At 33.1% G+C, this 23185-nt stretch overlaps 1 protein-coding gene across 1 annotated transcript in view; it reads left to right on the top strand.

The window, feature by feature from the left end:
• The window catches only part of LOC139489841 (MAM and LDL-receptor class A domain-containing protein 1-like), a 77473-nt gene extending 60794 nt beyond the window's left edge, over positions 1–16679 (top strand). The window contains exons 39-50 of the mRNA XM_071276687.1: positions 549–627; positions 1106–1219; positions 1702–1796; positions 2096–2219; positions 3872–4047; positions 4712–4790; positions 5309–5422; positions 9616–9707; positions 11614–11740; positions 14921–15096; positions 15363–15441; positions 16545–16679. Of these exons, the coding sequence (XP_071132788.1) occupies positions 549–627; positions 1106–1219; positions 1702–1796; positions 2096–2219; positions 3872–4047; positions 4712–4790; positions 5309–5422; positions 9616–9707; positions 11614–11740; positions 14921–15096; positions 15363–15441; positions 16545–16555 (1266 nt within the window). The 3' untranslated portion in view covers positions 16556–16679. The remainder of the gene's footprint in view (positions 1–548; positions 628–1105; positions 1220–1701; positions 1797–2095; positions 2220–3871; positions 4048–4711; positions 4791–5308; positions 5423–9615; positions 9708–11613; positions 11741–14920; positions 15097–15362; positions 15442–16544) is intronic.
• The last annotated feature ends 6506 nt before the right edge of the window (positions 16680–23185 follow it).

The following is a 23185-nucleotide window of genomic DNA, read 5'->3' as shown; positions in this document are numbered from 1 at the left end:
CATGAAAACTTACCAGTATTAGTATGTGAACAAATCAGTCAAGTTCTGTTGTTTAACTTGGCACCTCAGATTCCAGTCATGAAATTGTATGAATACAAAGAAAGCTGAATGGTACAGAAACTAAACTCCTTTCCAGTTATGAATTTTATAAGTTGGATTGAAAAGCTTTATGAAATAGATTTTGGGGAAATAATATCATTTTGAGTACTGGAAAGTCAGGATATTTTTATTTTGACTCCCATGCAATGAACTCGTGAAAATATAAAAAAAAAATGTAAATGGGGAGACTATTGATGCTTGATAGTGTTGTTGCATGCATAATCCTCAAAGCAGTTGATCTCAGTCTTTGTTTAAACTTATTATTTATAATGTTAAAGTCAGAACAACAACTTAAAGAGAATGTAACTTATTATTTATAATGTTAGAGTCAGAACAACAACTAAAAGAGAATGTTATTAGACATATCTTGGTTTGTGTTTGATTCTATAGAATGTTTATAAGCAATAATTATGAATATTGATAAGAACAAGAGAAATATTTGATTTTAGATTGTTTTTGAGGCTTCAGTAGGGGGTGACAGAGGAGATATTGCCATTGATGAAGTCAGACTATTAACTACAGACTGCAGTAAGTACCGGTACTTTGTATTATAAAAACAAACTAGTTTGTAATCAAGAAGTATAACTATATCTAAAGATATTGTGAAATAATGAAAAGTTAGAAGGATTTATTCAAATCTGTGAACATTATTAATAGTATTTGGAAATGATAGCTTTTTTATAATCAGTTGCATTTGATGAAAATGTTGGAAAAAAGTCCTTTCTTTTAATAAAGTTCTGAATTGTTCACTTCTGGGGTCCATGTTTGAAAATGTTCAAGCAGAATGGCATAATAGATGACTAACTTGTTTTACATTGTCCTTTGAACTATCTCATGAAATTGAATTGATGTGTTTATTATAAAGATTGCTATTATCCAAATGACAAAATCTGGTTCTCCTAAGATATTACATTAAAATTTGTCATTATAGATCCATGTTCATCAATTATCCTCTGCTCGTTATTACAGGTGAATGTTCACCTATAAACCTAGCTTGTCATTTCAGGTCCATGCTCACCTATAAACCCTTGTAGAAATGGAGGCTTCTGTTCTGTGTCAGGTGATACTTATGCATGTACATGTCAGTTGGGGTATGATGGTCCAGAGTGTCAGTATATAGGTGAGTTCAAACCTGGAACTCTTGGGTAATACAGTGTTATGATTATGTCTGCTTTATAAGTTGAATTATCCCTTTGAATCAAATTTTAGGGAGGAAATAGTTGCATTTTGCCAATAAAATAGTAATAAGTTGCATTACTATCAGTACATATCAGTTTGGTGACTATTTTGAGGCTATGTCCACCATGTCATGGTCCAGCAACTTTTAATTAATTAGCAATGTTGCTGTCCATATAATTATCTTTTTCTACATTTTCCACAAAGAGCCTAGACATCTTTGTGTCAACATTTTATTTTATGAGGGTCCTGTTTATTTGACTTGTGTTAGTGCTATTGCATGTTTTGATGCCCTTATTTAATTTATCTTTGAACTTACATTAAAAAAACTTATCCACCAAAGATATAACTCTGTACCATCTATCTTTTCTAAAGAAACTTGTATTTATTGAAGAAATTTTTACATATATACATATTTTATTTTAGATTCCCAGACATCTTGTTCCTTTGAGAAGACTGATCCATCTTGTTTCTTGGTACAAGATCAAATCAGTGACAATTTTGATTGGAGTAGAAGCAGGGTATGCATATTTTTATTTCGATCCTATGAAACATATTTAGATTTCATACACACTGTCTCTAAAGGGAGATGATATAAAAAGGAAAAATTTATCAAAGAGAATTTTACATCACTGAATCAGATTTCACAAGCTTCAAGATCTTAATTTTATTCCTCAAAAAAAAAATGATGTTCTGTTTTATGTTTCTCTGATTAACTACAAGCATTGTTCCATTCAGGGGAAGGTGATAGAATATTGATTTAATTTACATTTCATGATATATTGAAACATTTGTCATTATGTTTTTGTTTATTTTACAGAGAACACCCACTTCAGCCACAGGTCCAACAAAAGCAGCAGATGGGGTCACATTTTATTATATAGAAGCATCTAAGCAATCTGTTAATACCAAAGCCAGATTGATTAGCGATGTCAAGTTTTCAAGTAAGATGGGAATATTTAGGATTATGTTTTAATAATGAGTTTTTTAATGGTTTTTTTTATTTTTCTTAATTAGGATTGCAGATAAATGTTTCTATTATTTGAATATTATTTATTGTAACTATGGAGGCAGAAAGTGGATTGATTTTTTGTTTGCAAAAGACAGCATCATTGCAATTAGAAGATACTTAAGGTTTTGTTCTTCTAATATATGTTATGGTGGTATGATACTAAACCCCTAACGGGGAGGATTGTACCTGATATTCATATGATGAAATCATAATCTTTCAATCAGTTTAATTGAAGTCTGGAGCTGGCATGTCAGTTAACTGCTAGTAGTCTGTTGCTATTTATGTATTATTGTCATTTTGTTTATTTTCTTTGGTTACATCTTCTGACATCAGACTCAGACTTCTCTTGAATTGAATTTTAAATGTGCGTATTGTTATGCATTTACTTTTCTACATTGGCTAGAGGTATAGCGGGAGGGTTGAGATCTCATAAACATGTTTAACCACGCAGCATTTTTGCGCTTGTCCCAAGTCAGGAGCCTCTGGCCTTTGTTAATCTTGTATTTTTTTAATTTTAGTTTCTTGTGTACAATTTGGAAATTAGTATGGCGTTCATTATCACTGAACTAGTATATATTTGTTTAGGGACCATCTGAAGGACGCCTCCAGGTGCGGGAATGTCTCGCTACATTGAAGACTTGTTAGTGACCTTCTGCTGTTGTTTTTTCTATGGTCAGGTTGTTGTCTCTTTGACACATTCCCCATTTCCATTCTCAATTTTATTGATTAAGAAATTAATACAAAACAGTATCAACAATGGCAACTACTGTTATTCTTAATATGGTGCAAGCTTAAAAGTTATATAGATTTCTGGTAGAATTATGTAGATGTAAAACAATATTTAGAAATTTAGTTTTGTTTTGGCAAACTTTTTTTCTATCTTGCTGAAGTCATTCGATAAATCCTTTTGGTACAAAATTGTCAAAGAATGTTCAACATTACAGCTGATAATGTCCCCTCTTTTTCACGCTAAATCTATTCCTGGTCCATGCGTATGTTTATTTACAAAATAGCATTTATTTTTTTTGCAAATATTTCAAGTTTTGTAGAATGAGCTGAACTTGCTCATCCTTTAGTACTCAGATGTAAATACATAGTATTATTAAATAATACGATTAAAACAGCCCTAATACAACCAAAACAGCATGTGTCATACTGGTGATGCGTCCTGGTCATATAAATCACATGATCTATATTGCTTTTCGGCCTGGTCCAATACTGAAATTAATGATTCATTGCCAGTACGTATTGGAAATAATGAAATTAATGATTTATTACTAGTCTGTATTGGAAATATTGGCCCTATATTCACATTGCCAGCCGTATTGGAAATATTGGCCCTGTATTCACATTTGATGTATGTAATACAGCGTTCATAACAAGTTTGTCTTGAAAAAGTTGGATTATTTAATAAAAGTGTTATGAACTGGCTTTTTCTGTATTGGCACTGTTTAGATTTTCGGTCAGTTGTATCGGCCATCGAACCTACGGGTGTCGAGGCCAATACAGCAAACCTTGAATCTATACCAGTGCCAATACAGAAACAGCCAGTTAATAACACTATATTTTTTTTTACTATTCTAGATAAAACCAGATGTTTTACTATGTCATATCACATGTATGGAGAGCAGATTGGGACATTAAGAGTTCTTACCAAAGACGCTGACAACACTGAAACAGAACTATGGTCAGTGTCAGGGGATCAAGGAAATCAATGGATAGGGCAGATGTTCAGTGTCCAAACTTTGCCAGACTCAAAGGTTTGAAAAAGTCTTATCTTTGATTTATTTTATGTATAGTTATTGGACAATGTTTTATACAAGGTAAAAGACAATATGGATAGAAGCTCATACATGTACCATTTTGGTATACAAAAGCTGAAAAAATGTCTGATTTTAGAGGTTGTGACATGTTTCAATAAGAAATCTCTTGATTTTTGTTAGCTTTTATGATTAACTGATTGTTGATTGTTCAACATCCAGTTGCAAATATTACATGCATGTTCAGGACAAGAACAAATTTACAATAAATACAAGTGGTCAGTCATGTTAAAGATGCAGTCCAGGTTAGGTTAGGTAAATTTGGACTGCTACTGGAAAATGAGGGTGTATTGGATAGGCTCAGAATTTTGTCTAGCAACAGGCCACTAACAGACACTTTAAACAGTAGTTGCAAGTGTTTTGAAAGTGTAGTGAATGTGGCACTCTCTCTTCAAGAACTGTTTTGGACCCATTCTGACCAAACATGTCATGTACTTGTGCATACCTCTGACATAGCCAAACAAACTATCCACTTTGGCAAGGGTTTTACCCCAGTCAGAAAAAGACCTAAATGACCATAATTTCTATTCCCAAGTAGCTTTTGTGAAGAGAACTACAGACTTAGATGTATGATATTAAAATATGTTTGTTGTTTACTTTACAGATAGTTATTGAGGGTTTAGTAGGAGGAAATAGAGGAGACATTGCTATAGACAATATCAAACTGTATGTCAAAGATTGCGGTAAGTAATTACTTATGTACTCCCAAATTCATTTGCATTGTACAAAAGCAATTTTTGTGAGAACATCTTAAGTATCCAACTGACCTGTATTTGATATGAACAGCATAAGTAAAATGTATATTGACACTAACATTATTCATGCAAATAGATATAAAAAGATGTGGTATGAGTGCCAATGAGACAACTCCCCATCCAAGTCACAATTTTTAAATGTAAACCATTATAGGTCAAAGTACAGCCTTCAATATGAAGCCTTGGCTCACACTGAATAGCAAGCTATAAATACCTATTTTCTTTATCTTTTGGAAAACAAGTTTTGTTGATAATCTCAAATGAATAGCAATTGTAAATTCTGTCTAAAACAATACTTTGTGATAGAATTATCTTACTGAAATTATTTTATTTTATGATATGGATAATTATGATTACTAATATTGAAGGTATGTTATCCTACAATAAAAAAAAAATGAAAGAAAAAATTTAGTCTTTTGACATTAATCGTAGAAATATTCTTTCAGTTCCATGTGGACCGATCAACCCTTGTAGGAATGGGGGATATTGCACAGTATCTGGTGATTCTTATACTTGTAATTGTGCAGCAGGATTTGGTGGACCAGAATGTCAGTATATAGGTATGTGAATCTGATTTTTTAGCTCACCTGGCCCAAAGGGCCAAGTGAGCTTTTCTCATCACTTGGCTTCCGTCGTCGTTAACTTTTACAAAAAACTTTTCCTTTGAAACTACTGGGCCAAATTTACCCAAACTTGGCCACAATCATCATTGGGGTATCTAGTTTAAAAGTTGTGTCCGGTGACCCACCAAACCAACCAAGATGGCCGCCATGGCTAAAAATAGAACATAGGGGTAAAATGTATATTTTGGCTTATAACTCTGAAACCAAAGCATTTAGAGCAAATCTGACTTGGGGGTAAAATTGTTTATCAAGTCAAGATCTATCTGCCCTGAAATTTTCAGATGAATCAGACAATTGGTTGTTGGGTTGCTGCCCCTGAATTGGTAATTTTAAGGAAATTTTTCCTTTTTCGGTTATTATCTTGAATATTATTATAGATAAAGATCACTGTAAACAGCAATAATGTTTAGCAAAGTAAGATCTACAAATAAGTCAACATGATCAAAATGGTCAGTTGACCCCTTAAGGAGTTATTGCCCTTTATAGTCATTTTTTACCAATTTTTTCATAAATTTTTATAATCTTTTACAAAAATGTTCTCCTGAAACTACCGAACTAAATTCAACAAAACTTAGCCACAATCATTATTAAGGTATCTAGTTTAAGAAATGTGTCCGATGACCCAGCCAACCAACCAAGATGGCCACCATCGCTAAAAATAGAACAAAGGGGTAAAATGTATATTTTGGCTTATAACTCTGAAACCAAAGCATTTAGAGAAAATCTGACATGGGGGTTAACTTGTTTGTCAAGTAAATATCTATCTGCCATGAAATTTTCAGGTGAATTGGACAACTGGTTGTTGGGTTGCTGCCCCTGAATTGGTAATTTTTATGGAAATTTTGTTGTTTTTATGCCCCACCTACGATAGTAGAGGGGCATTATGTTTTCTGGTCTGTGCCTCCGTTCGTCCGTCTGTGTGTCCGTCCGTTCGCTTCAGGTTAAAGTTTTTGGTCAAGGTAGTTTTTGAAGGAGTTGGAAGTCCAATCAACTTGAAACTTAGTACACATGTTCCCCATGATATGATCTTTCTAATTTTAATTCCAAATTATAATTTTGACCCAAATTTCACAGTCCACTGAACATAGAAAATGATAGTGTGAGTGGGGCATCCGTGTACTATGGACACATTCTTGTTAGTTATTATCTTGAATACTATTATAGATAGAGTTAAACTGTAAACAGCAATAATGTTCAGCAAAATAAGATCTACAAATAAGTCAAGGTGACCAAAATGGTCAGTTGACCCCTTAAGGAGTTATTGCCCTTTATAGTCAATTTTTAACAATTTTCATAAATTTGGTAAATTTTGGTAGGTTTTTATACGACCGCAAAATTTGAAAAATTTTTCGTCGTATATTGCTATCACGTTGGCGTCGTCGGCGTCGTCGTCGTCGTCGTCCGAATACTTTTAGTTTTCGCACTCTAACTTTAGTAAAAGTGAATAGAAATCTATGAAATTTTGACATAAGGTTTATGACCACAAAAGAAAGGTTGGGATTGATTTTGGGAGTTTTTGGTTCCAACAGTTTAGGAATTAGGGGCCAAAAAAGGGCCCAAATAAGCATTATTCTTGGTTTTCGCACAATAACTTTAGTTTAAGTGAATAGAAATCAATGAAATTTAAACACAATGTTTATGACCACAAAAGGAAGGTTGGTATTGATTTTGGGAGTTTAGGTCCCAACAGTTTAGGAATTAGGGGCCAAAAAGGGACCCAAATAAGCATTTGTTTTGGTTTTCGCACCATAACTTTAGTATAAGTAAATAGAAATCTATGAAATTTAAACACAAGGTTTATGACCATAAAAGGAAGGTTTGGTTTGATTTTGGGAGTTTTGGTCCCAACAGTTTAGGAATAAAGGGCCCAAAGGGTCCAGATTTAAACTTTGTTTGATTTTATCAAAAATTGAATAATTGGGGTTCTTTGATATGCCGAATCTAACTGTGTATGTAGATTCTTAATTTTTGGTCCCGTTTTCAAATTGGTCTACGTTAAGGTCCAAAGGGTCCAAAATTAAACTTAGTTTGATTTTAACAAAAATTGAATCCTTGGGGTTCTTTGATATGCTGAATCTAAAAATGTACTTAGATTTTTATTATTGGCCCAGTTTTCAAGTTGGTCCAAATCGGGGTCCAAAATTAAACTTTGTTTGATTTCATCAAAAATTGAATAATTGGGGTTCTTTGATATGCCAAATCTAACTGTGTATGTAGATTCTTAATTTTTGGTCCCGTTTTCAAATTGGTTTACATTAACGTCCAAAGGGTCCAAAATTAAACTAAGTTTGATTTTAACAAAAATTAAATTTTTGGGCTTATTTGATATGCTTTATCTAAATATGTACTTTGATTTTTGATTATGGGCCCAGTTTTCAAGTTGGTCCAAATCAGGATTCCATATCAAGTATTGTGCAATAGCAAGAAATTTTCAATTGCACAGTATTGCACAATAGCAAGAAATATCTAATTGCACAATATTGTGCAATAGCAATTAATTTTCAATTGGAGTTATCTTTCTTTGTATAGAATAGTAGTTGATAATATATGTTGGAAATTTACCAGACATGACTATGATGTCATTTTCTATTTTTATTTGCCAATAACTTTATGTAAATAACTTCATTGGAAATTTGCCAATATAAAATGTTGCTGATGAAGCTTTTTTTCCGTATCTTATCTAAAATGTTTTTAGATAATGTATGTTGGACATTTGCCAGACATGACTATGATGTCATTTTCTATTTTTATTTGCCAATAACTTTATGTAAATAACTTCATTGGAAATTTGCCAATATAAAATGTTGCTGATGAAGTTTTTTTTATTGTTTTATACAATAAACAATGTATATTCACTTTTACTACCAACCAATCTTTACCATTCAGTGATAACAAGCACTTTATTTTACATTTTAATATCTTATGATGTATTTAAAAGAGTAGTTATTGTTGCAAACTCCATTAGAAATTTGAATTGATATCAGTTTTGGAAAAAGGGAAACGGGGATGTGAAAAAAAAGGGGGGGGGGGGGGTTTAAATTTTTCTCATTTCAGATTTCATAAATAAAAAGAAAATTTCTTCAAACATTTTTTTGAGAGGATTAATATTCAACAGCATAGTGAATTGCTCAAAGGCAAAAAAAAAACTTTTAAGTTCATTAGACCACATTCATTCTGTGTCAGAAACCTATGCTGTGTCAACTATTTAATTTTAGATTTAAAAAGTTTGAAGAAATCTTTAATTGATTTGTAAAATCTTGACATTTGTTTTGTGTAAAAAAAAAACATATAATGTCAAAAATTTGATCACAATCCAAATTCAGAGCTGTATCACGCTTGAATGTTTTGTCCATACTTGCCCCAACTGTTTAGGGTTCGACCTCTGCGGTCGTATAAAGCTGCGCCCTGCGGAGCACCTGGTTAAAAAATATTTTCCTCTGTAACTAAAGGGCCAAGTTCATTACAGATAGAGAAAATTGTAAGTAGCCAGAATGATTAGTAAAGTATGATCTACAAACACATCACCATCACCAAAACACAATTTAGTCATGAATCCATCTGTTTCCTTCGTTTAATATGCACAAAGACCAAGGTTAGCGACACAGTCTCTTAAGAGCCTCTAGGAGCCTCTAGTTACATATAAATGTCCTGTTAAATTTTTTTAAAGCCAACATATGGGTATGTTGTTCAGTCAATGCTGATTTTTGTATGCCTACCAGCCATGCTAGCTTTGACAAACAAGAATATAAATGAACAAATATTTTGTATTCTGTTTTAAGAGAATTTTACTAATTTAGCTGAAATGTGATGTTCTATGGTTTGTGGCAAATTTGGCTCTTATGCTCTGCAAACTAGATAAAGTAGTACAATATAACTGTAAGTTTGTAACATAACTGAAATATTCAAGCATTCGTTTCTGTAACTCTTGTACAATTAGTAGTCTTGGAAGATTTAATTGACCAAAATATGTGCTAAAAGTAACTGCTTTATATACTTTAACAGTTGACAAATGATAAGCAAAGGAAAGGATAAACAAAAAAATAAATGAACTACATGTTGAATTTATTAATAGCATCACAATGGATTAATTTTTAAATAAAACAATAACACTTAGTATTAACTATTTACAGACGCAACGAAAACATGTAGTTTTGAGAATTCAGACGATATGTGTTTTCTAACAGACGAGACAACTGACAGCTTAAATTGGAAAAGACGCAGGGTAAAATATTTTCAACATGATTTTTATGTTTAGATTGCAATAGTAGATAGGAACTTTGAGTTTTCAATTTATTTATCCATCTTGTTGCAGGGTTTGAATAAATTCATGGTTTATATATAGGGTAGATAGATGTGATTTATTTGTGGTATCAAGCTATGAACTGAATAATTGATCTGTCATCATATAAATGGTCTTGGTTTTGTTTGTTTTGAAATACAAGTATTTTCCCCCAGGTTTTACAATAAATGCAAAATAATATAACTTCTATTCAATATTACTAGATTTTTTAGGATACTATTTTAGAATTAAGCCCTATACAAATGTAAATTTTTTTTTTTAACAAAATTTATTTTTAACTTTTAAAAAGCAGTGTTTCAAACAGATTTTGACATTTTGTGGCTCAGTGATTAACCTTTCAATTTCAGTTGAGGCAAATTAATTTGGTGCCTGGAATATATTAGGTTTAATCAGTCTTATCAATTAAAAAAAAATCATAGTATATTATTGTGGATTTGTCTGTTGGTCCAAAAAAAATCTGATTTAATGGATATAAGCATGAGTATCATTTTAACCAATTTGAATAACTAGAATTAGGATATATTAGGTGGAAGAAGCCTAATTCCTTTTGGATTTAATATGACAGAGGCCAAGGCATACATGTGATTCTTCCGGCGGGAGTTAAAATCTCCCGCTTTTCAGACCCTCTTCCGTCCCTCCCGTTTAAATTTGAAATCTTCCGCTTTTTGAAAATGTCAATCTCGAAAAAATTTCAGTAGACATTTCTGTTTACAAAATAGATACGGACAGGGAAATTGATATGGGAAAAGTCCGAGAAAAACGGAAGTTTCCTGTAATGGAATTTGTGTCAAAGAGGTAAATAGGAAAATAGCCTCAAGTAATCAATGAAGGTGTTAAGGATTATAGACTGTATATACAACAATAAAAGATGATTGGCATTTACCTAGTAATCAACTAGCTAGTTAAATATACATGTCTGGATGATTAAAAGTGATACTGACAATGGAACAGTTGTATAAACATCGACTTTATAAATTGTGATGCTGTTGAAAACATGGAACAGACTTAGTTTATACTGAACCTCAAAGACAATAAAATCAACTCAAATATGATATTTATGTCTTGTCTTCTATCAAGGCCCATGGAATACCTATATAAGTGTGTTTGTCTTATAATTTGACAAAATACAAACTGTATCATGTTATCACCAAATACATGTACCCCAGCATAATATTAAAGAAGACACAGTAATGAGTATCTAGCCAAATTTAAAAATGATGCAAGTCCAGTCCCAAGGGTCAAGACAATGCTTACTACACTTCATGCAAAGCTGACTATGGGGCCCTAATTACTTGACCAAAAATATGGAGACAGCTACCCACCAGATAGCTCACAACTCTATCAATTCAACACCTTTTTTTACAAACATATTCAGTAGTGGTACTAAAGTTGACAATGTGGCTAAAGCAGAGGTACTTTTTGCCAACTATGTATGATGGCTGATCACTTTATCTTTGAACTATATATGATGGCTGATCACTTTAACTTTGAACTATATATGATGAATAAATATTTGACACCCCCCCTTTATCTTCTATTTTACTAAGTAAAAATGGCTATGCAGGTGCTTGAAGGTGTGAAATCATTGGGTTTTTTTTAACAAAAAAGGAAGATATGCAGTTTAAACACACAAGAATAAACCATTGCGTACCGTCGATAAAAAAATCTCCAGTTATGAGGCCCAAACTCCAGCTGAAAATTTCCAAATCCCCAGTTGTGGCTTGACAACTCTGTCACATGTATGCCAAGGTTACTGTTACTAAAATATATGTGAAAAATTGTTTTGTGTTTTGTTTCAAGGAATATCTTGTGTAATTTACTATTTTAGGGTTCAACAAAAACTGATAATACAGGACCAGCAGGTGCTGCCATTGGTTCAAAGTATACTTACCTTGAGTGTACTGGACAAAGTATTGGTTCTAAAGTGAAACTTATAAGTAATATTCAATTTTCAGGTAAGTTTATGTGAGATATAGTGTAAAATGATGATAAATAGACAGACGACTACTGTATACCATGATACGTCCCATTTAAACAGGCGTTTATAATAGTTTTTGATCTGCCACTTGATCAGTTTTTCCATCACTTGCAATAAATTATCAGTGTAGGTAACAATTAAAGGAACCTGTGATTGGGTTGAATTCTCTAATCTGAAGTGGTTTTTAGCTCACTGCTCAAACATTTTCTCCTCTGAAACTGCTGAACCAATTCCAACAAAACTTAAGCTGAATGATCCTTATGGTTTCTAGTATAAAGTTTGTGTTTTATTTTCTGTTTTCGTCAAAAAACATGGCCGCCATGGCTAAAAATAGAACATAGGGGTAAAATGCAGTTTTTGGCTTATATCTCAAAAACCAAAGCAGTTAGAGCAAGGGTTAAAGTGTTTATAAGGTAACGTTCTATCAGCCCTGAAATTTTCAGATCAATCTAATAACCCATTGTTGGGTTGCTGCCACTAAATTGGTAATTTTAAGGAAATTTTGCAGTTTTTGGTTATTATCTTGAATAGTATTAATGATAAAGATAAACTGTAAACAACAAATATGTTCAGCAAAGTAAGACATACCTGTCAACTGACCCGTATTCTGCGGGTGTGACCCGAGATTTTCACAATTCTGAGGGATCACCCGGAACACCCGCCGGGTCATTGAAATAACCCGGGAATTCCGAAAATGACCCGACTTCACCCGTATTTCTTAGCCTTGAGATTGATTTCATAAGTAATATTCCTTTGAAATACCGTCAAATTCGTAATTCTTCCATGAACAGGAAGTTTATCTAGCTATGTAAACTGTCAAATTAAGTGACCCATTAAATGCATGGCTTCACTTGACAGCTTTGGTGTCAAACACACTGTTAATTAACACCAATTACCTTAGCTTTAGGTCGTAAATAAATTGCACCATCGGTTACAACCTGAACTAGAGTTACTTCCCCTTATTTGTCACCATTCAAATTTATTCCTTGTATTTACGTTTTATGGGTGAAAAGATTAAATCATTCAAAATATAAAATTCAAATACATATTGAAAAATAACTATTCATTATTTTTATACCTTTATACAATTTTTTAAAAAAAGTTGAAAATTATTTTTTACATTTATACTCCCTTTAACTGTATTACTATATTTTATCATAGTCTAATTTCCTTGTTAAATTAAAAATTGAACAATCCATTCACAATCAATCACAGTCACGTCTCAGTCATTACAGCTGAACGGACGTGCTGGGCCAGCTCTCCTTTACCCGCTATCTTCGATGAGGGTTTACAGTTAGATATCAACGACTTACTACTTAAGATGACAGAAACCAATCCATGCCGTACAGATAGACGTAGTAGTTGGCGTACCTGCGTTAACATGCACTCCAAAACCATTGTATTATGGGGAGTGTCATGCCGATTAACGTCCGAAGGCTGTATCCTAGGCTGTTGGGTGATACGACCTTCATTTCACTGCCTCACGGCTTTGGTCCTGATAACGCTTCCTGTCATCTTTAGAACTACGTCCGAGATCATCTAACAGTACTCCATCATCGAGGCTAGCGGGCTGCCAAGCTGACCAAACTGGCCCTGAAAGCAGCCGTTGTGAAGAAGTAAAATCCAAAATAGTAAACAAACCAAAATCAACTCACCAAAATCAAGATGGCGGCCTCCATTCGGCGTCCTTACTACTTGTTCCTGACCCACGGCAGAAATTATTCAAACGCTCACCAATCGCCTTCGGGCACCGAGCCGACCGTGCGAGGGCTGTATAGCCAGTCAAGGTCGTTAAACACCACCACATATATAATTAAAAATTATGGTTAAAGGCTCAAACATTTAAGAATTACATTAAATTCTAGTGTTTGATGATTGTATTATTTTTTTTCAAAATGTAAAGCACATAAGACTGACTATCACAAATTTATAAAAATCTTTAAAAGTCCAATGAAATAAAATTTAATGAGATTTAAAATGACTTAACAAAGTGAACATGCATTGATGTTTTGATATCTTTGATATACATTATAAGAAAATGTACCATAATTACTGAAATTCAGCTCGAAAAAGTTCGTACGCGTTATGACCTGAGATTTGATTCTTCAATGCAGGTCATGACCTGCATTTTCATTGTCACAGGTTGACAGGTATGAGTAAGATCTATAAATAAGTCAACATGTCCAAAATTGTCAGTTGACCCCTTAAGGAGTTATGCCCTTTATAGTAAATTTTTAACAATTTGCATTGATATGGTAAAGTTTTATATGATCAAAATTGTCAATTGACCCCTTAAAGAGTTAAGGACAATTTTACACAATTTGTTTATCATGTTTTCGAACTTTAAAAAATTTTCTTTTCTGAAACCACAGAACCAATTCCAACCAAATTTAAGCTGAATGCTCCTAAGGGTATCTAGAATAAAGTTTGTGTTTTATTTTCTGTTTTGTCCGAAAACATGGCCGCCATGGCTAAAAATAGAACAAAGGGGTAAAATGCAGTTTTTGGCTAATATCTCAAAAACAGATTAATCAATGTTGATGTAAGCAACTTTAAGTCAACTGCAGTTAATCACCTTTTAAAAACCTAACAAACTTCAAAATTTCACACCAAACACCTTTTTCTTTTGCTTTTGAAGAAAGTATGACCAAAAACTGCATTTTCAAACACTTATTATTATACGTTAAACAAAAAATACAAACTACGAGAAAATTGGACATTTAAACTCTTAAACAAAAGATGCCAAAAAATCAAGGTGAGCGATTCATGCTTTTGAGAGCCTCTTGTGTTACACTTGCTGACTCCAGGTCAATCAGCTTAAATGTAATCATCGAACAATCAGTCTACTGTATTGTAAAAAGGATAAGGATTGTGACCTTGAAAATTAACAGGCGAGTGCACAAATTCAAAAGTTGTCTATACTACCATACACCTTATTGTTATTTGTCCACCATTACTGGACATAACAAAGGTTCCCGTAAAATTTTGATGTCATAATACAAAATATCTGATGCCACAATGGAAATGTGATTGCTGTATGACATCATAGTTCTAGTGAGACTGATTCTCGGGTCAACCAGAACATATTTCCAAATAGTGATAAGGTGTATTTATAATTTGACAAGACTTTCATTATGTAATAAAAAAATATTTTCAGATTCAACGCGATGTTTGAGCTTTTGGTATCACATGTATGGTAGTCAGATAGGAACATTACGTGTCATTAGTAGGTCAGCCTCTTTACAGGAGACAGAACTGTGGAGTATTTCTGGTAACCAAGGCAACCAATGGCTTTTGAAGTCTGTCACAGTTTCTACGTTGCATGATTCAAAGGTAAGATATATTGTTACATATAGAGTATAATTTTCCAGTTTCTAGAAGGAAATTCAATAGGGCTTTACTATTTCTAGTGAATTCTAGGCATTTGTAAACTATAATAACTGTAAAGATCAACGATTAAAGAATATATAATGATTTCACACAATAATGTAACTGATATTAGACCACATCACTTCTAAATGATTCATTCTGTAAAAACGGAAGAAGTATTATAAGCTTTTACTTTAACAAAACATACAGATTTTTTTATTACATTTCAGCTGATAATAGAAGCTTCTGTAGGTGGGGACCGAGGAGATATATCACTAGATAATGTTAGTCTGTCGACTAATTCCTGTGGTATGTGTTTATTTAAAGTGAAAGTCATATATATATATATAAATTACTTGGGAGATATAAGAACCATTTTAATTCCTCTCCACTTAACAATTGTTTCTTGTTATCATATTTTTTTATTATTTTTTATGAGGAATAAGTATTACTATTGAAAAATTGGACAGATGTGGTTTGACTATTTTATTCAGTAATAAATTATTGAATGATAATTTTGTAAAAGTTTTATTATGTCGAAACAACTAAATAGAATAGCCATACAGTGTTACCAATGTCAGACTTTCTGACATCCATCATTCTGATATCAAAAAGTTGTACATATTTATTATCACTATGCCTTCAGAAATTGATCTGATTATTGTTACATTAGTGTATCATGATAACTTCAATAAACTTTTCTTTTCATAAAGTTTTGGGGGAATTAAGGTTTTTTATACAGAAGTTTCACTAAATTATACTTGTCTGGAATTTATTTTAATGGCTGCTGATCTAGACAGTTCTGGGGTACATAAGTATACAATGATTACTTAGGTGTCAAGTTTACATATTGGTATGGTTGACTGAAATTGGAATGAGGCAACAGAATGGGACATTCATGGGAATTGTTTGTCCAATCATGGTCAATAGTTTGAAAGTTTTGCTAAGTTGAAATTTGCATTAAACTATTGAAATTATGAACAAACAAGACATATATCTGGGTCCACAATTGATACTCCCTTGAAGTAACTCCAGTTTTTCCTGCTGTAGGGTGTGAGTGTAAAGTTGATTGCAAGTGTTGTGGACTTTTGATACTATATTCATTATATTCCTTTAAATGATTGCAAACATTAAAAAAAGTTTGCAGTTTTTGCATGCAGTCCAGTATTCTAAATGGTCAATGTGATAATAAATTATAATGTGATAATAATATAATGATAATGTTTTTGTTTTTTTAAATGATGAATAAAACTAACATTAGTAATGTAAGTTATGTTAGTTTTGCTTTAACTTTGTAGTTAGTAGTTGTCTTCAAATATGTTTTTATGGGACTTTTTTTAAAATTGAGGTTTGGTAAGATAACTTGAAAGTTATAACTTTTGATTTAATCCTTAAATTTTACTTCTTTTTAGGAGGTGGGTGATGAAAGTATTACAAAAGAAATGCTATGATTCTATTAATGCACATAAGGAGTGATGGACAATGGACTTTAGGAGGAATGGAAGAATATTTCTGAGAAAACTAGATATTAAAAAATATTTATTTTTGTTTGTCTTTTAACTAAGATCATTGGCCATATTTTTTTTAATCAATAGATTTTTCTTAAAAATGGCAATAAATATTTATATACAACCTTTTTAATTGGAGATAATATATAAATAACACATAGCTGAGAGGGTGATAGAGCAGATTGGTCCCCGAGAAAACATTGTCAACCACGGCAAAGCCAAGGTTGACAATGCTTTTTCGAGGGGTACCAATCTGCTCTATCATCCTCTCAGCTATGTGTTATTTAATTTATTATACTGAATGTCCTTTCATTATTGTCTTTTATATGAATTTTATTTAGAAGTATTTTTTATGACCTCACATACATAACAATGTTACGGGTATTAGAAAAATCAATAGAAGTGAAGCAAGATGTTTTTGTTTTTTTACTTTAACAGTCAAATAATCGTATCTGAGTCAAAAGGTATAGAACTTAATCATGGTCTTTAATAACTTGATGTAAATTCAATTCATTGTCCTTTAAATTATTGATTTTTGATTGGTCTGGACGAGAGGGTGACATTAAAAAAAATTGTTACCCCTCAACCATGTGATAGAGTAAATTAACACCCTCATATTAGCCAATCAAAATATGGCATTTTAACGTGAAGTATAATAAATCAAATTAATAACTCTTGATCATATTATTTAGGCACAATGTTTTAAATGTTACCCTCAAGCAATTTATTGGCATGTCTCTGTTCTGTAATAAGCTTTCCATCAAATGTCTCATTTATTTTGCTCAGATTAATTTTGTTTTTTGTTTTTATAAAGTCATATCTTGTGCAAAACAATGTGAATTGTTTTTAAAATGTTATGTTATTATGTATGATGATCATTGCTTAATGAAAACAAGGCATGAATATGATAATATTTTATAATGAGATTATGTACAGTAAATATATTTTAAGGATATAAATGTTTATTTTTTTGTCTCATCTTTTGTTATAAACTTTTGTACAATTTAAAAATCAGGTTCTATTAACTAGATATTTGATTCATATGGAAGTTGTTCTACACCAGTCATGTTTTCTTTGACAAATAAACACAAACAAGTTATACAGGTATTACGGTTCTTTATTTTTCATTATTGATGTAGGTTTGAAAAACAAACAACCTATGAATAACAATAAATATATATCTTGAAAGGACACAACACTTTAAAAGGTTGCAGGTAAAATTAATTCATCAATCTTATAGTGTTCTCAAGCTGTCATCAGGGTGAATACAATGAGAATTTTTCCTCTTGTATTAAAATACTGAAGGATAATGTAAACATTTAAATATTTTCCATAGATTTTAAATTATGTAAAATATGCATGAATTAAACATAAATATCTGTAAAAGGTTTGAAAAAAGTCAAATTATGTATTACATATGTTTGTAAAAATATTGTTCTTTTCCTGTTTGTATAATTTTATACAATGTTTTTCTGGCAATTCCTTTCCATTTTGAATGGATTGACCTGGCCAGAGGTACAACACTCAATTGAGTCAGGAATGCTGTGAAGAGCACAACTAGATAAACAAGTTTGTCTAAATTACTCTATTATGTTAAAAATACTACACTCTTATACAATTACAAACCCCTTTCATAATACTGTCACCTAGTTCAACAAGAGTGCACAAGCTGAAATGTCTCGCCTTCTTTAGTCATTATTGATATTATATTGATAGTCCTAAATATAAAACTGTATTACAACTGTCACATCAACTTAACATTAACCAAGTAAACTAAACATTGAACAATGAACCATGAAAATGAGGTCAAGGTCAGATGAACCATGTCAGGCAGGCATGAACAGCTCAGAATTCTTCCATACAACAAATAGAGTTGACATAATTATTGCTTATAGTTTAAAAAAACAGACCAAAATACAAAAACTTAACCCTGAGCAGTGAACCGTGAAAATGAGGTCAAGGTCAAATAAAACCTACACAACTGACATAGATCATAAAATATTTCCAAACACCAAATATAGTCGACCTATTGCATATAGTATTAGAAAAAAAAAAAAAACTTAAAAACTTAATTTTGACCACTGAACCATGAAAATGAGGTCAAGGTCATATGACACCTGCCAGCTAGACATGTACACCTTACAATCATTCCATACACCAAATATAGTAGTTCCATTGCATAAAGTTTAAGAAAAATAGACCAAAACACAAAAACTAAACTATAACCACTGAACCATGAAAATGAGGTCAAGGTCAGATGACACCTACCAGTTGGACATGTACACCTTACAGTCCTTCTATACATCGAATATACTAGACCTATTGCTTGTAGTATCTGAGATATGGACTTGACCACCAAAACTTAACCTTGTTCAATGATCCATGAAATGAGGTCGAGGTCAAGTGAAAACTGTCTGATGGGCATGAGGACCTTGCAAGGTACGCACATACCAAATATAGTTATCCTATTACTTATAATAAGAGAGAATTAAACATTACAAAATATCTAAACTTTTTTGAAGAAGTCACTGAACCATGATAATGAGGTCAAGGACATTTGACATGTGACTGACGGAAACTTCGTAACATGAGGCATCCATACAGAAAGTATGAAGCATCCAGGTCTTCCACCTTCTAAAATATAAAGCTTTAAAGAAGATAGATAACGCCGCCGCCGGATCACTATCCCTATGTCAAGCTTTCTGCGACAAAAGTCGCAGGCTCGACAAAAACTACATACTAGTACTCAAGAAGCATTTGCTCTGGGATTTGAAAAAGTCATGGGTTAGTAAGATACTGACCTCAACTAAAGAATATGATGGTCCTAGACAATGTCCAAAAAAAATTTAAATAAACACTTCAGAAAAAGACTGGCTGGCTGACGTTTATAAAGTTTAACTAAAAAGATGCCCACCTATATTTTTCTGACCATATAAACAAATAGATCAAAAAGTACTAAACCAGCTGACAGTTATAATTCATGTTATGATAATAACCTGATTAATGCAAAAATATTTTTGAAACGTAGCTGACAACACAGCTGTAAACTACTGTCACATCATTCAGCAATCTAAGGGTAGTCAACTATATCTGGATGGCTAAGGGTCTGATTCATTCCTGCCAACAAAGGCATATAAGCAAGGGATGAAATTTAGATAGCCACTCGATGGTTGGCTTTGATCTATAGAAGAAGTATGGTCAATAGAGGTAGCTTGCATAGCTGTTGTGTCGTATTGACTAAATAAGTCCATGCTAATGATCTCTTCCTCTACAACAGTTGTACTCCCTGTGGATAAGCAGCCTCAATGTTGTAAGCACTTCTTCAACGGTCTTCATGTTTGACCCTTACTTTTTTCAGGCTGGACATCACCATATTGAAGGAAACATTGTGAGGTGTTTTTTTTGTATAATCGACAGGTGATTCAATGGTCGATGTAGTATTGACTATCAATTATTATATCCAGCATATAATTTCATCGAGTGAAATTTCCCCTGGATTTACTAAGGCAGCAACCATTTGATTTTCTAGGGGGGGGGGGGGCTTTGGAAAAAAATTCCGGACAAACTTTTTTTTCCGCCGAAAATCAAATGATTGCAGCCTTAAAGTAGTCCAATGAACAGCCGTTGTCCTCTGCAGTCTAGTGTTAGGTTTTTTCCATGATAAAGCTACCTGATGCCTTTAATCCAAGATCTCCATTCTGTACGTTTGCTACTCTAACGCAAATGCCAACCATCCTGGTTCGCCTGTGCAACTCCTGATGTTAAAGCTGCCATGTAGTTGGTATACACGTTAAAATCCTGAAGATCCTTGAAATACTAAGAAGTTGACAACTTGGTGTCATTTTAAAGGCTTAACTTGGGTAGGACGGCTTCAAGTTGAAATTCTGGTTTGACTTCAAGATCTCAAAATTTAAGTAATTTTACTCTCGAAATTATCTATCTAGCCTGAGTAGATCCTTTGGTTTTCAGTGTGCTGTTGTTGTTCCTTTGATTGGGTTTTAGTTGCTAAAGGGCCTATCTGATGAAGTGGTCGATAATTACCAGTATGATCATGTTACCTTTATTTAATGGATTCATTGTAAGAAAAGATACTCTCTGAAGGCTGAGTGTATTTTTGTTAATACATCTGCCTAACTGCTAAATCCTTTCCTTTTTCATATTGGTCTATCCATTTATACTAAAACCAAAGCTAGTAGTATCTGAGATATGGACTTGACCACCAAAACTTAACCTTGTTCAATGATCCATGAAATGAGGTCGAGGTCAAGTGAAAACTGTCTGATGGGCATGAGGACCTTGCAAGGTACGCACATACCAAATATAGTTATCCTATTACTTATAATAAGAGAGAATTAAACATTACAAAATATCTAAACTTTTTTGAAGAAGTCACTGAACCATGATAATGAGGTCAAGGACATTTGACATGTGACTGACGGAAACTTCGTAACATGAGGCATCCATACAGAAAGTATGAAGCATCCAGGTCTTCCACCTTCTAAAATATAAAGCTTTAAAGAAGATAGATAACGCCGCCGCCGGATCACTATCCCTATGTCAAGCTTTCTGCGACAAAAGTCGCAGGCTCGACAAAAACTACATACTAGTACTCAAGAAGCATTTGCTCTGGGATTTGAAAAAGTCATGGGTTAGTAAGATACTGACCTCAACTAAAGAATATGATGGTCCTAGACAATGTCCAAAAAAAATTTAAATAAACACTTCAGAAAAAGACTGGCTGGCTGACGTTTATAAAGTTTAACTAAAAAGATGCCCACCTATATTTTTCTGACCATATAAACAAATAGATCAAAAAGTACTAAACCAGCTGACAGTTATAATTCATGTTATGATAATAACCTGATTAATGCAAAAATATTTTTGAAACGTAGCTGACAACACAGCTGTAAACTACTGTCACATCATTCAGCAATCTAAGGGTAGTCAACTATATCTGGATGGCTAAGGGTCTGATTCATTCCTGCCAACAAAGGCATATAAGCAAGGGATGAAATTTAGATAGCCACTCGATGGTTGGCTTTGATCTATAGAAGAAGTATGGTCAATAGAGGTAGCTTGCATAGCTGTTGTGTCGTATTGACTAAATAAGTCCATGCTAATGATCTCTTCCTCTACAACAGTTGTACTCCCTGTGGATAAGCAGCCTCAATGTTGTAAGCACTTCTTCAACGGTCTTCATGTTTGACCCTTACTTTTTTCAGGCTGGACATCACCATATTGAAGGAAACATTGTGAGGTGTTTTTTTTGTATAATCGACAGGTGATTCAATGGTCGATGTAGTATTGACTATCAATTATTATATCCAGCATATAATTTCATCGAGTGAAATTTCCCCTGGATTTACTAAGGCAGCAACCATTTGATTTTCTAGGGGGGGGGGGGGCTTTGGAAAAAAATTCCGGACAAACTTTTTTTTCCGCCGAAAATCAAATGATTGCAGCCTTAAAGTAGTCCAATGAACAGCCGTTGTCCTCTGCAGTCTAGTGTTAGGTTTTTTCCATGATAAAGCTACCTGATGCCTTTAATCCAAGATCTCCATTCTGTACGTTTGCTACTCTAACGCAAATGCCAACCATCCTGGTTCGCCTGTGCAACTCCTGATGTTAAAGCTGCCATGTAGTTGGTATACACGTTAAAATCCTGAAGATCCTTGAAATACTAAGAAGTTGACAACTTGGTGTCATTTTAAAGGCTTAACTTGGGTAGGACGGCTTCAAGTTGAAATTCTGGTTTGACTTCAAGATCTCAAAATTTAAGTAATTTTACTCTCGAAATTATCTATCTAGCCTGAGTAGATCCTTTGGTTTTCAGTGTGCTGTTGTTGTTCCTTTGATTGGGTTTTAGTTGCTAAAGGGCCTATCTGATGAAGTGGTCGATAATTACCAGTATGATCATGTTACCTTTATTTAATGGATTCATTGTAAGAAAAGATACTCTCTGAAGGCTGAGTGTATTTTTGTTAATACATCTGCCTAACTGCTAAATCCTTTCCTTTTTCATATTGGTCTATCCATTTATACTAAAACCAAAGCTAGTAGTATCTGAGATATGGACTTGACCACCAAAACTTAACCTTGTTCAATGATCCATGAAATGAGGTCGAGGTCAAGTGAAAACTGTCTGATGGGCATGAGGACCTTGCAAGGTACGCACATACCAAATATAGTTATCCTATTACTTATAATAAGAGAGAATTAAACATTACAAAATATCTAAGCTAGTCAAATTTGTCACATAACAGTCATATGCTTCCCATGATTGCCATGTCGTTGTGAAGTGCCTCCAATACAAACTTGACGTTTATTTGCTGCTGGCAGAACCGAACTGTGAAAAGTAAAATCACAAAAATACTGAACTTAGAGGAAAATCAATTCGAAAAGTCCATAATCACATGGCAAAATCAAATAACAAAACGTATTAAAAACGAATGGACAAAAACTGTCACATTCCTGACTTGGTACAGGCATTTTTAAATGTAGAAAATGGTGGATTAAACCTGGTTCTATAGCGCTAACCCTCTCAC

This window comes from Mytilus edulis, chromosome 9 (genome assembly GCF_963676685.1).
Source record: "Mytilus edulis chromosome 9, xbMytEdul2.2, whole genome shotgun sequence".
NCBI classification, from domain to species: domain Eukaryota; kingdom Metazoa; phylum Mollusca; class Bivalvia; order Mytilida; family Mytilidae; genus Mytilus; species Mytilus edulis.
The sequence above is the reverse complement of the archived record's forward strand: the minus strand, read 5'-3'. Positions and strand labels throughout refer to the sequence as shown.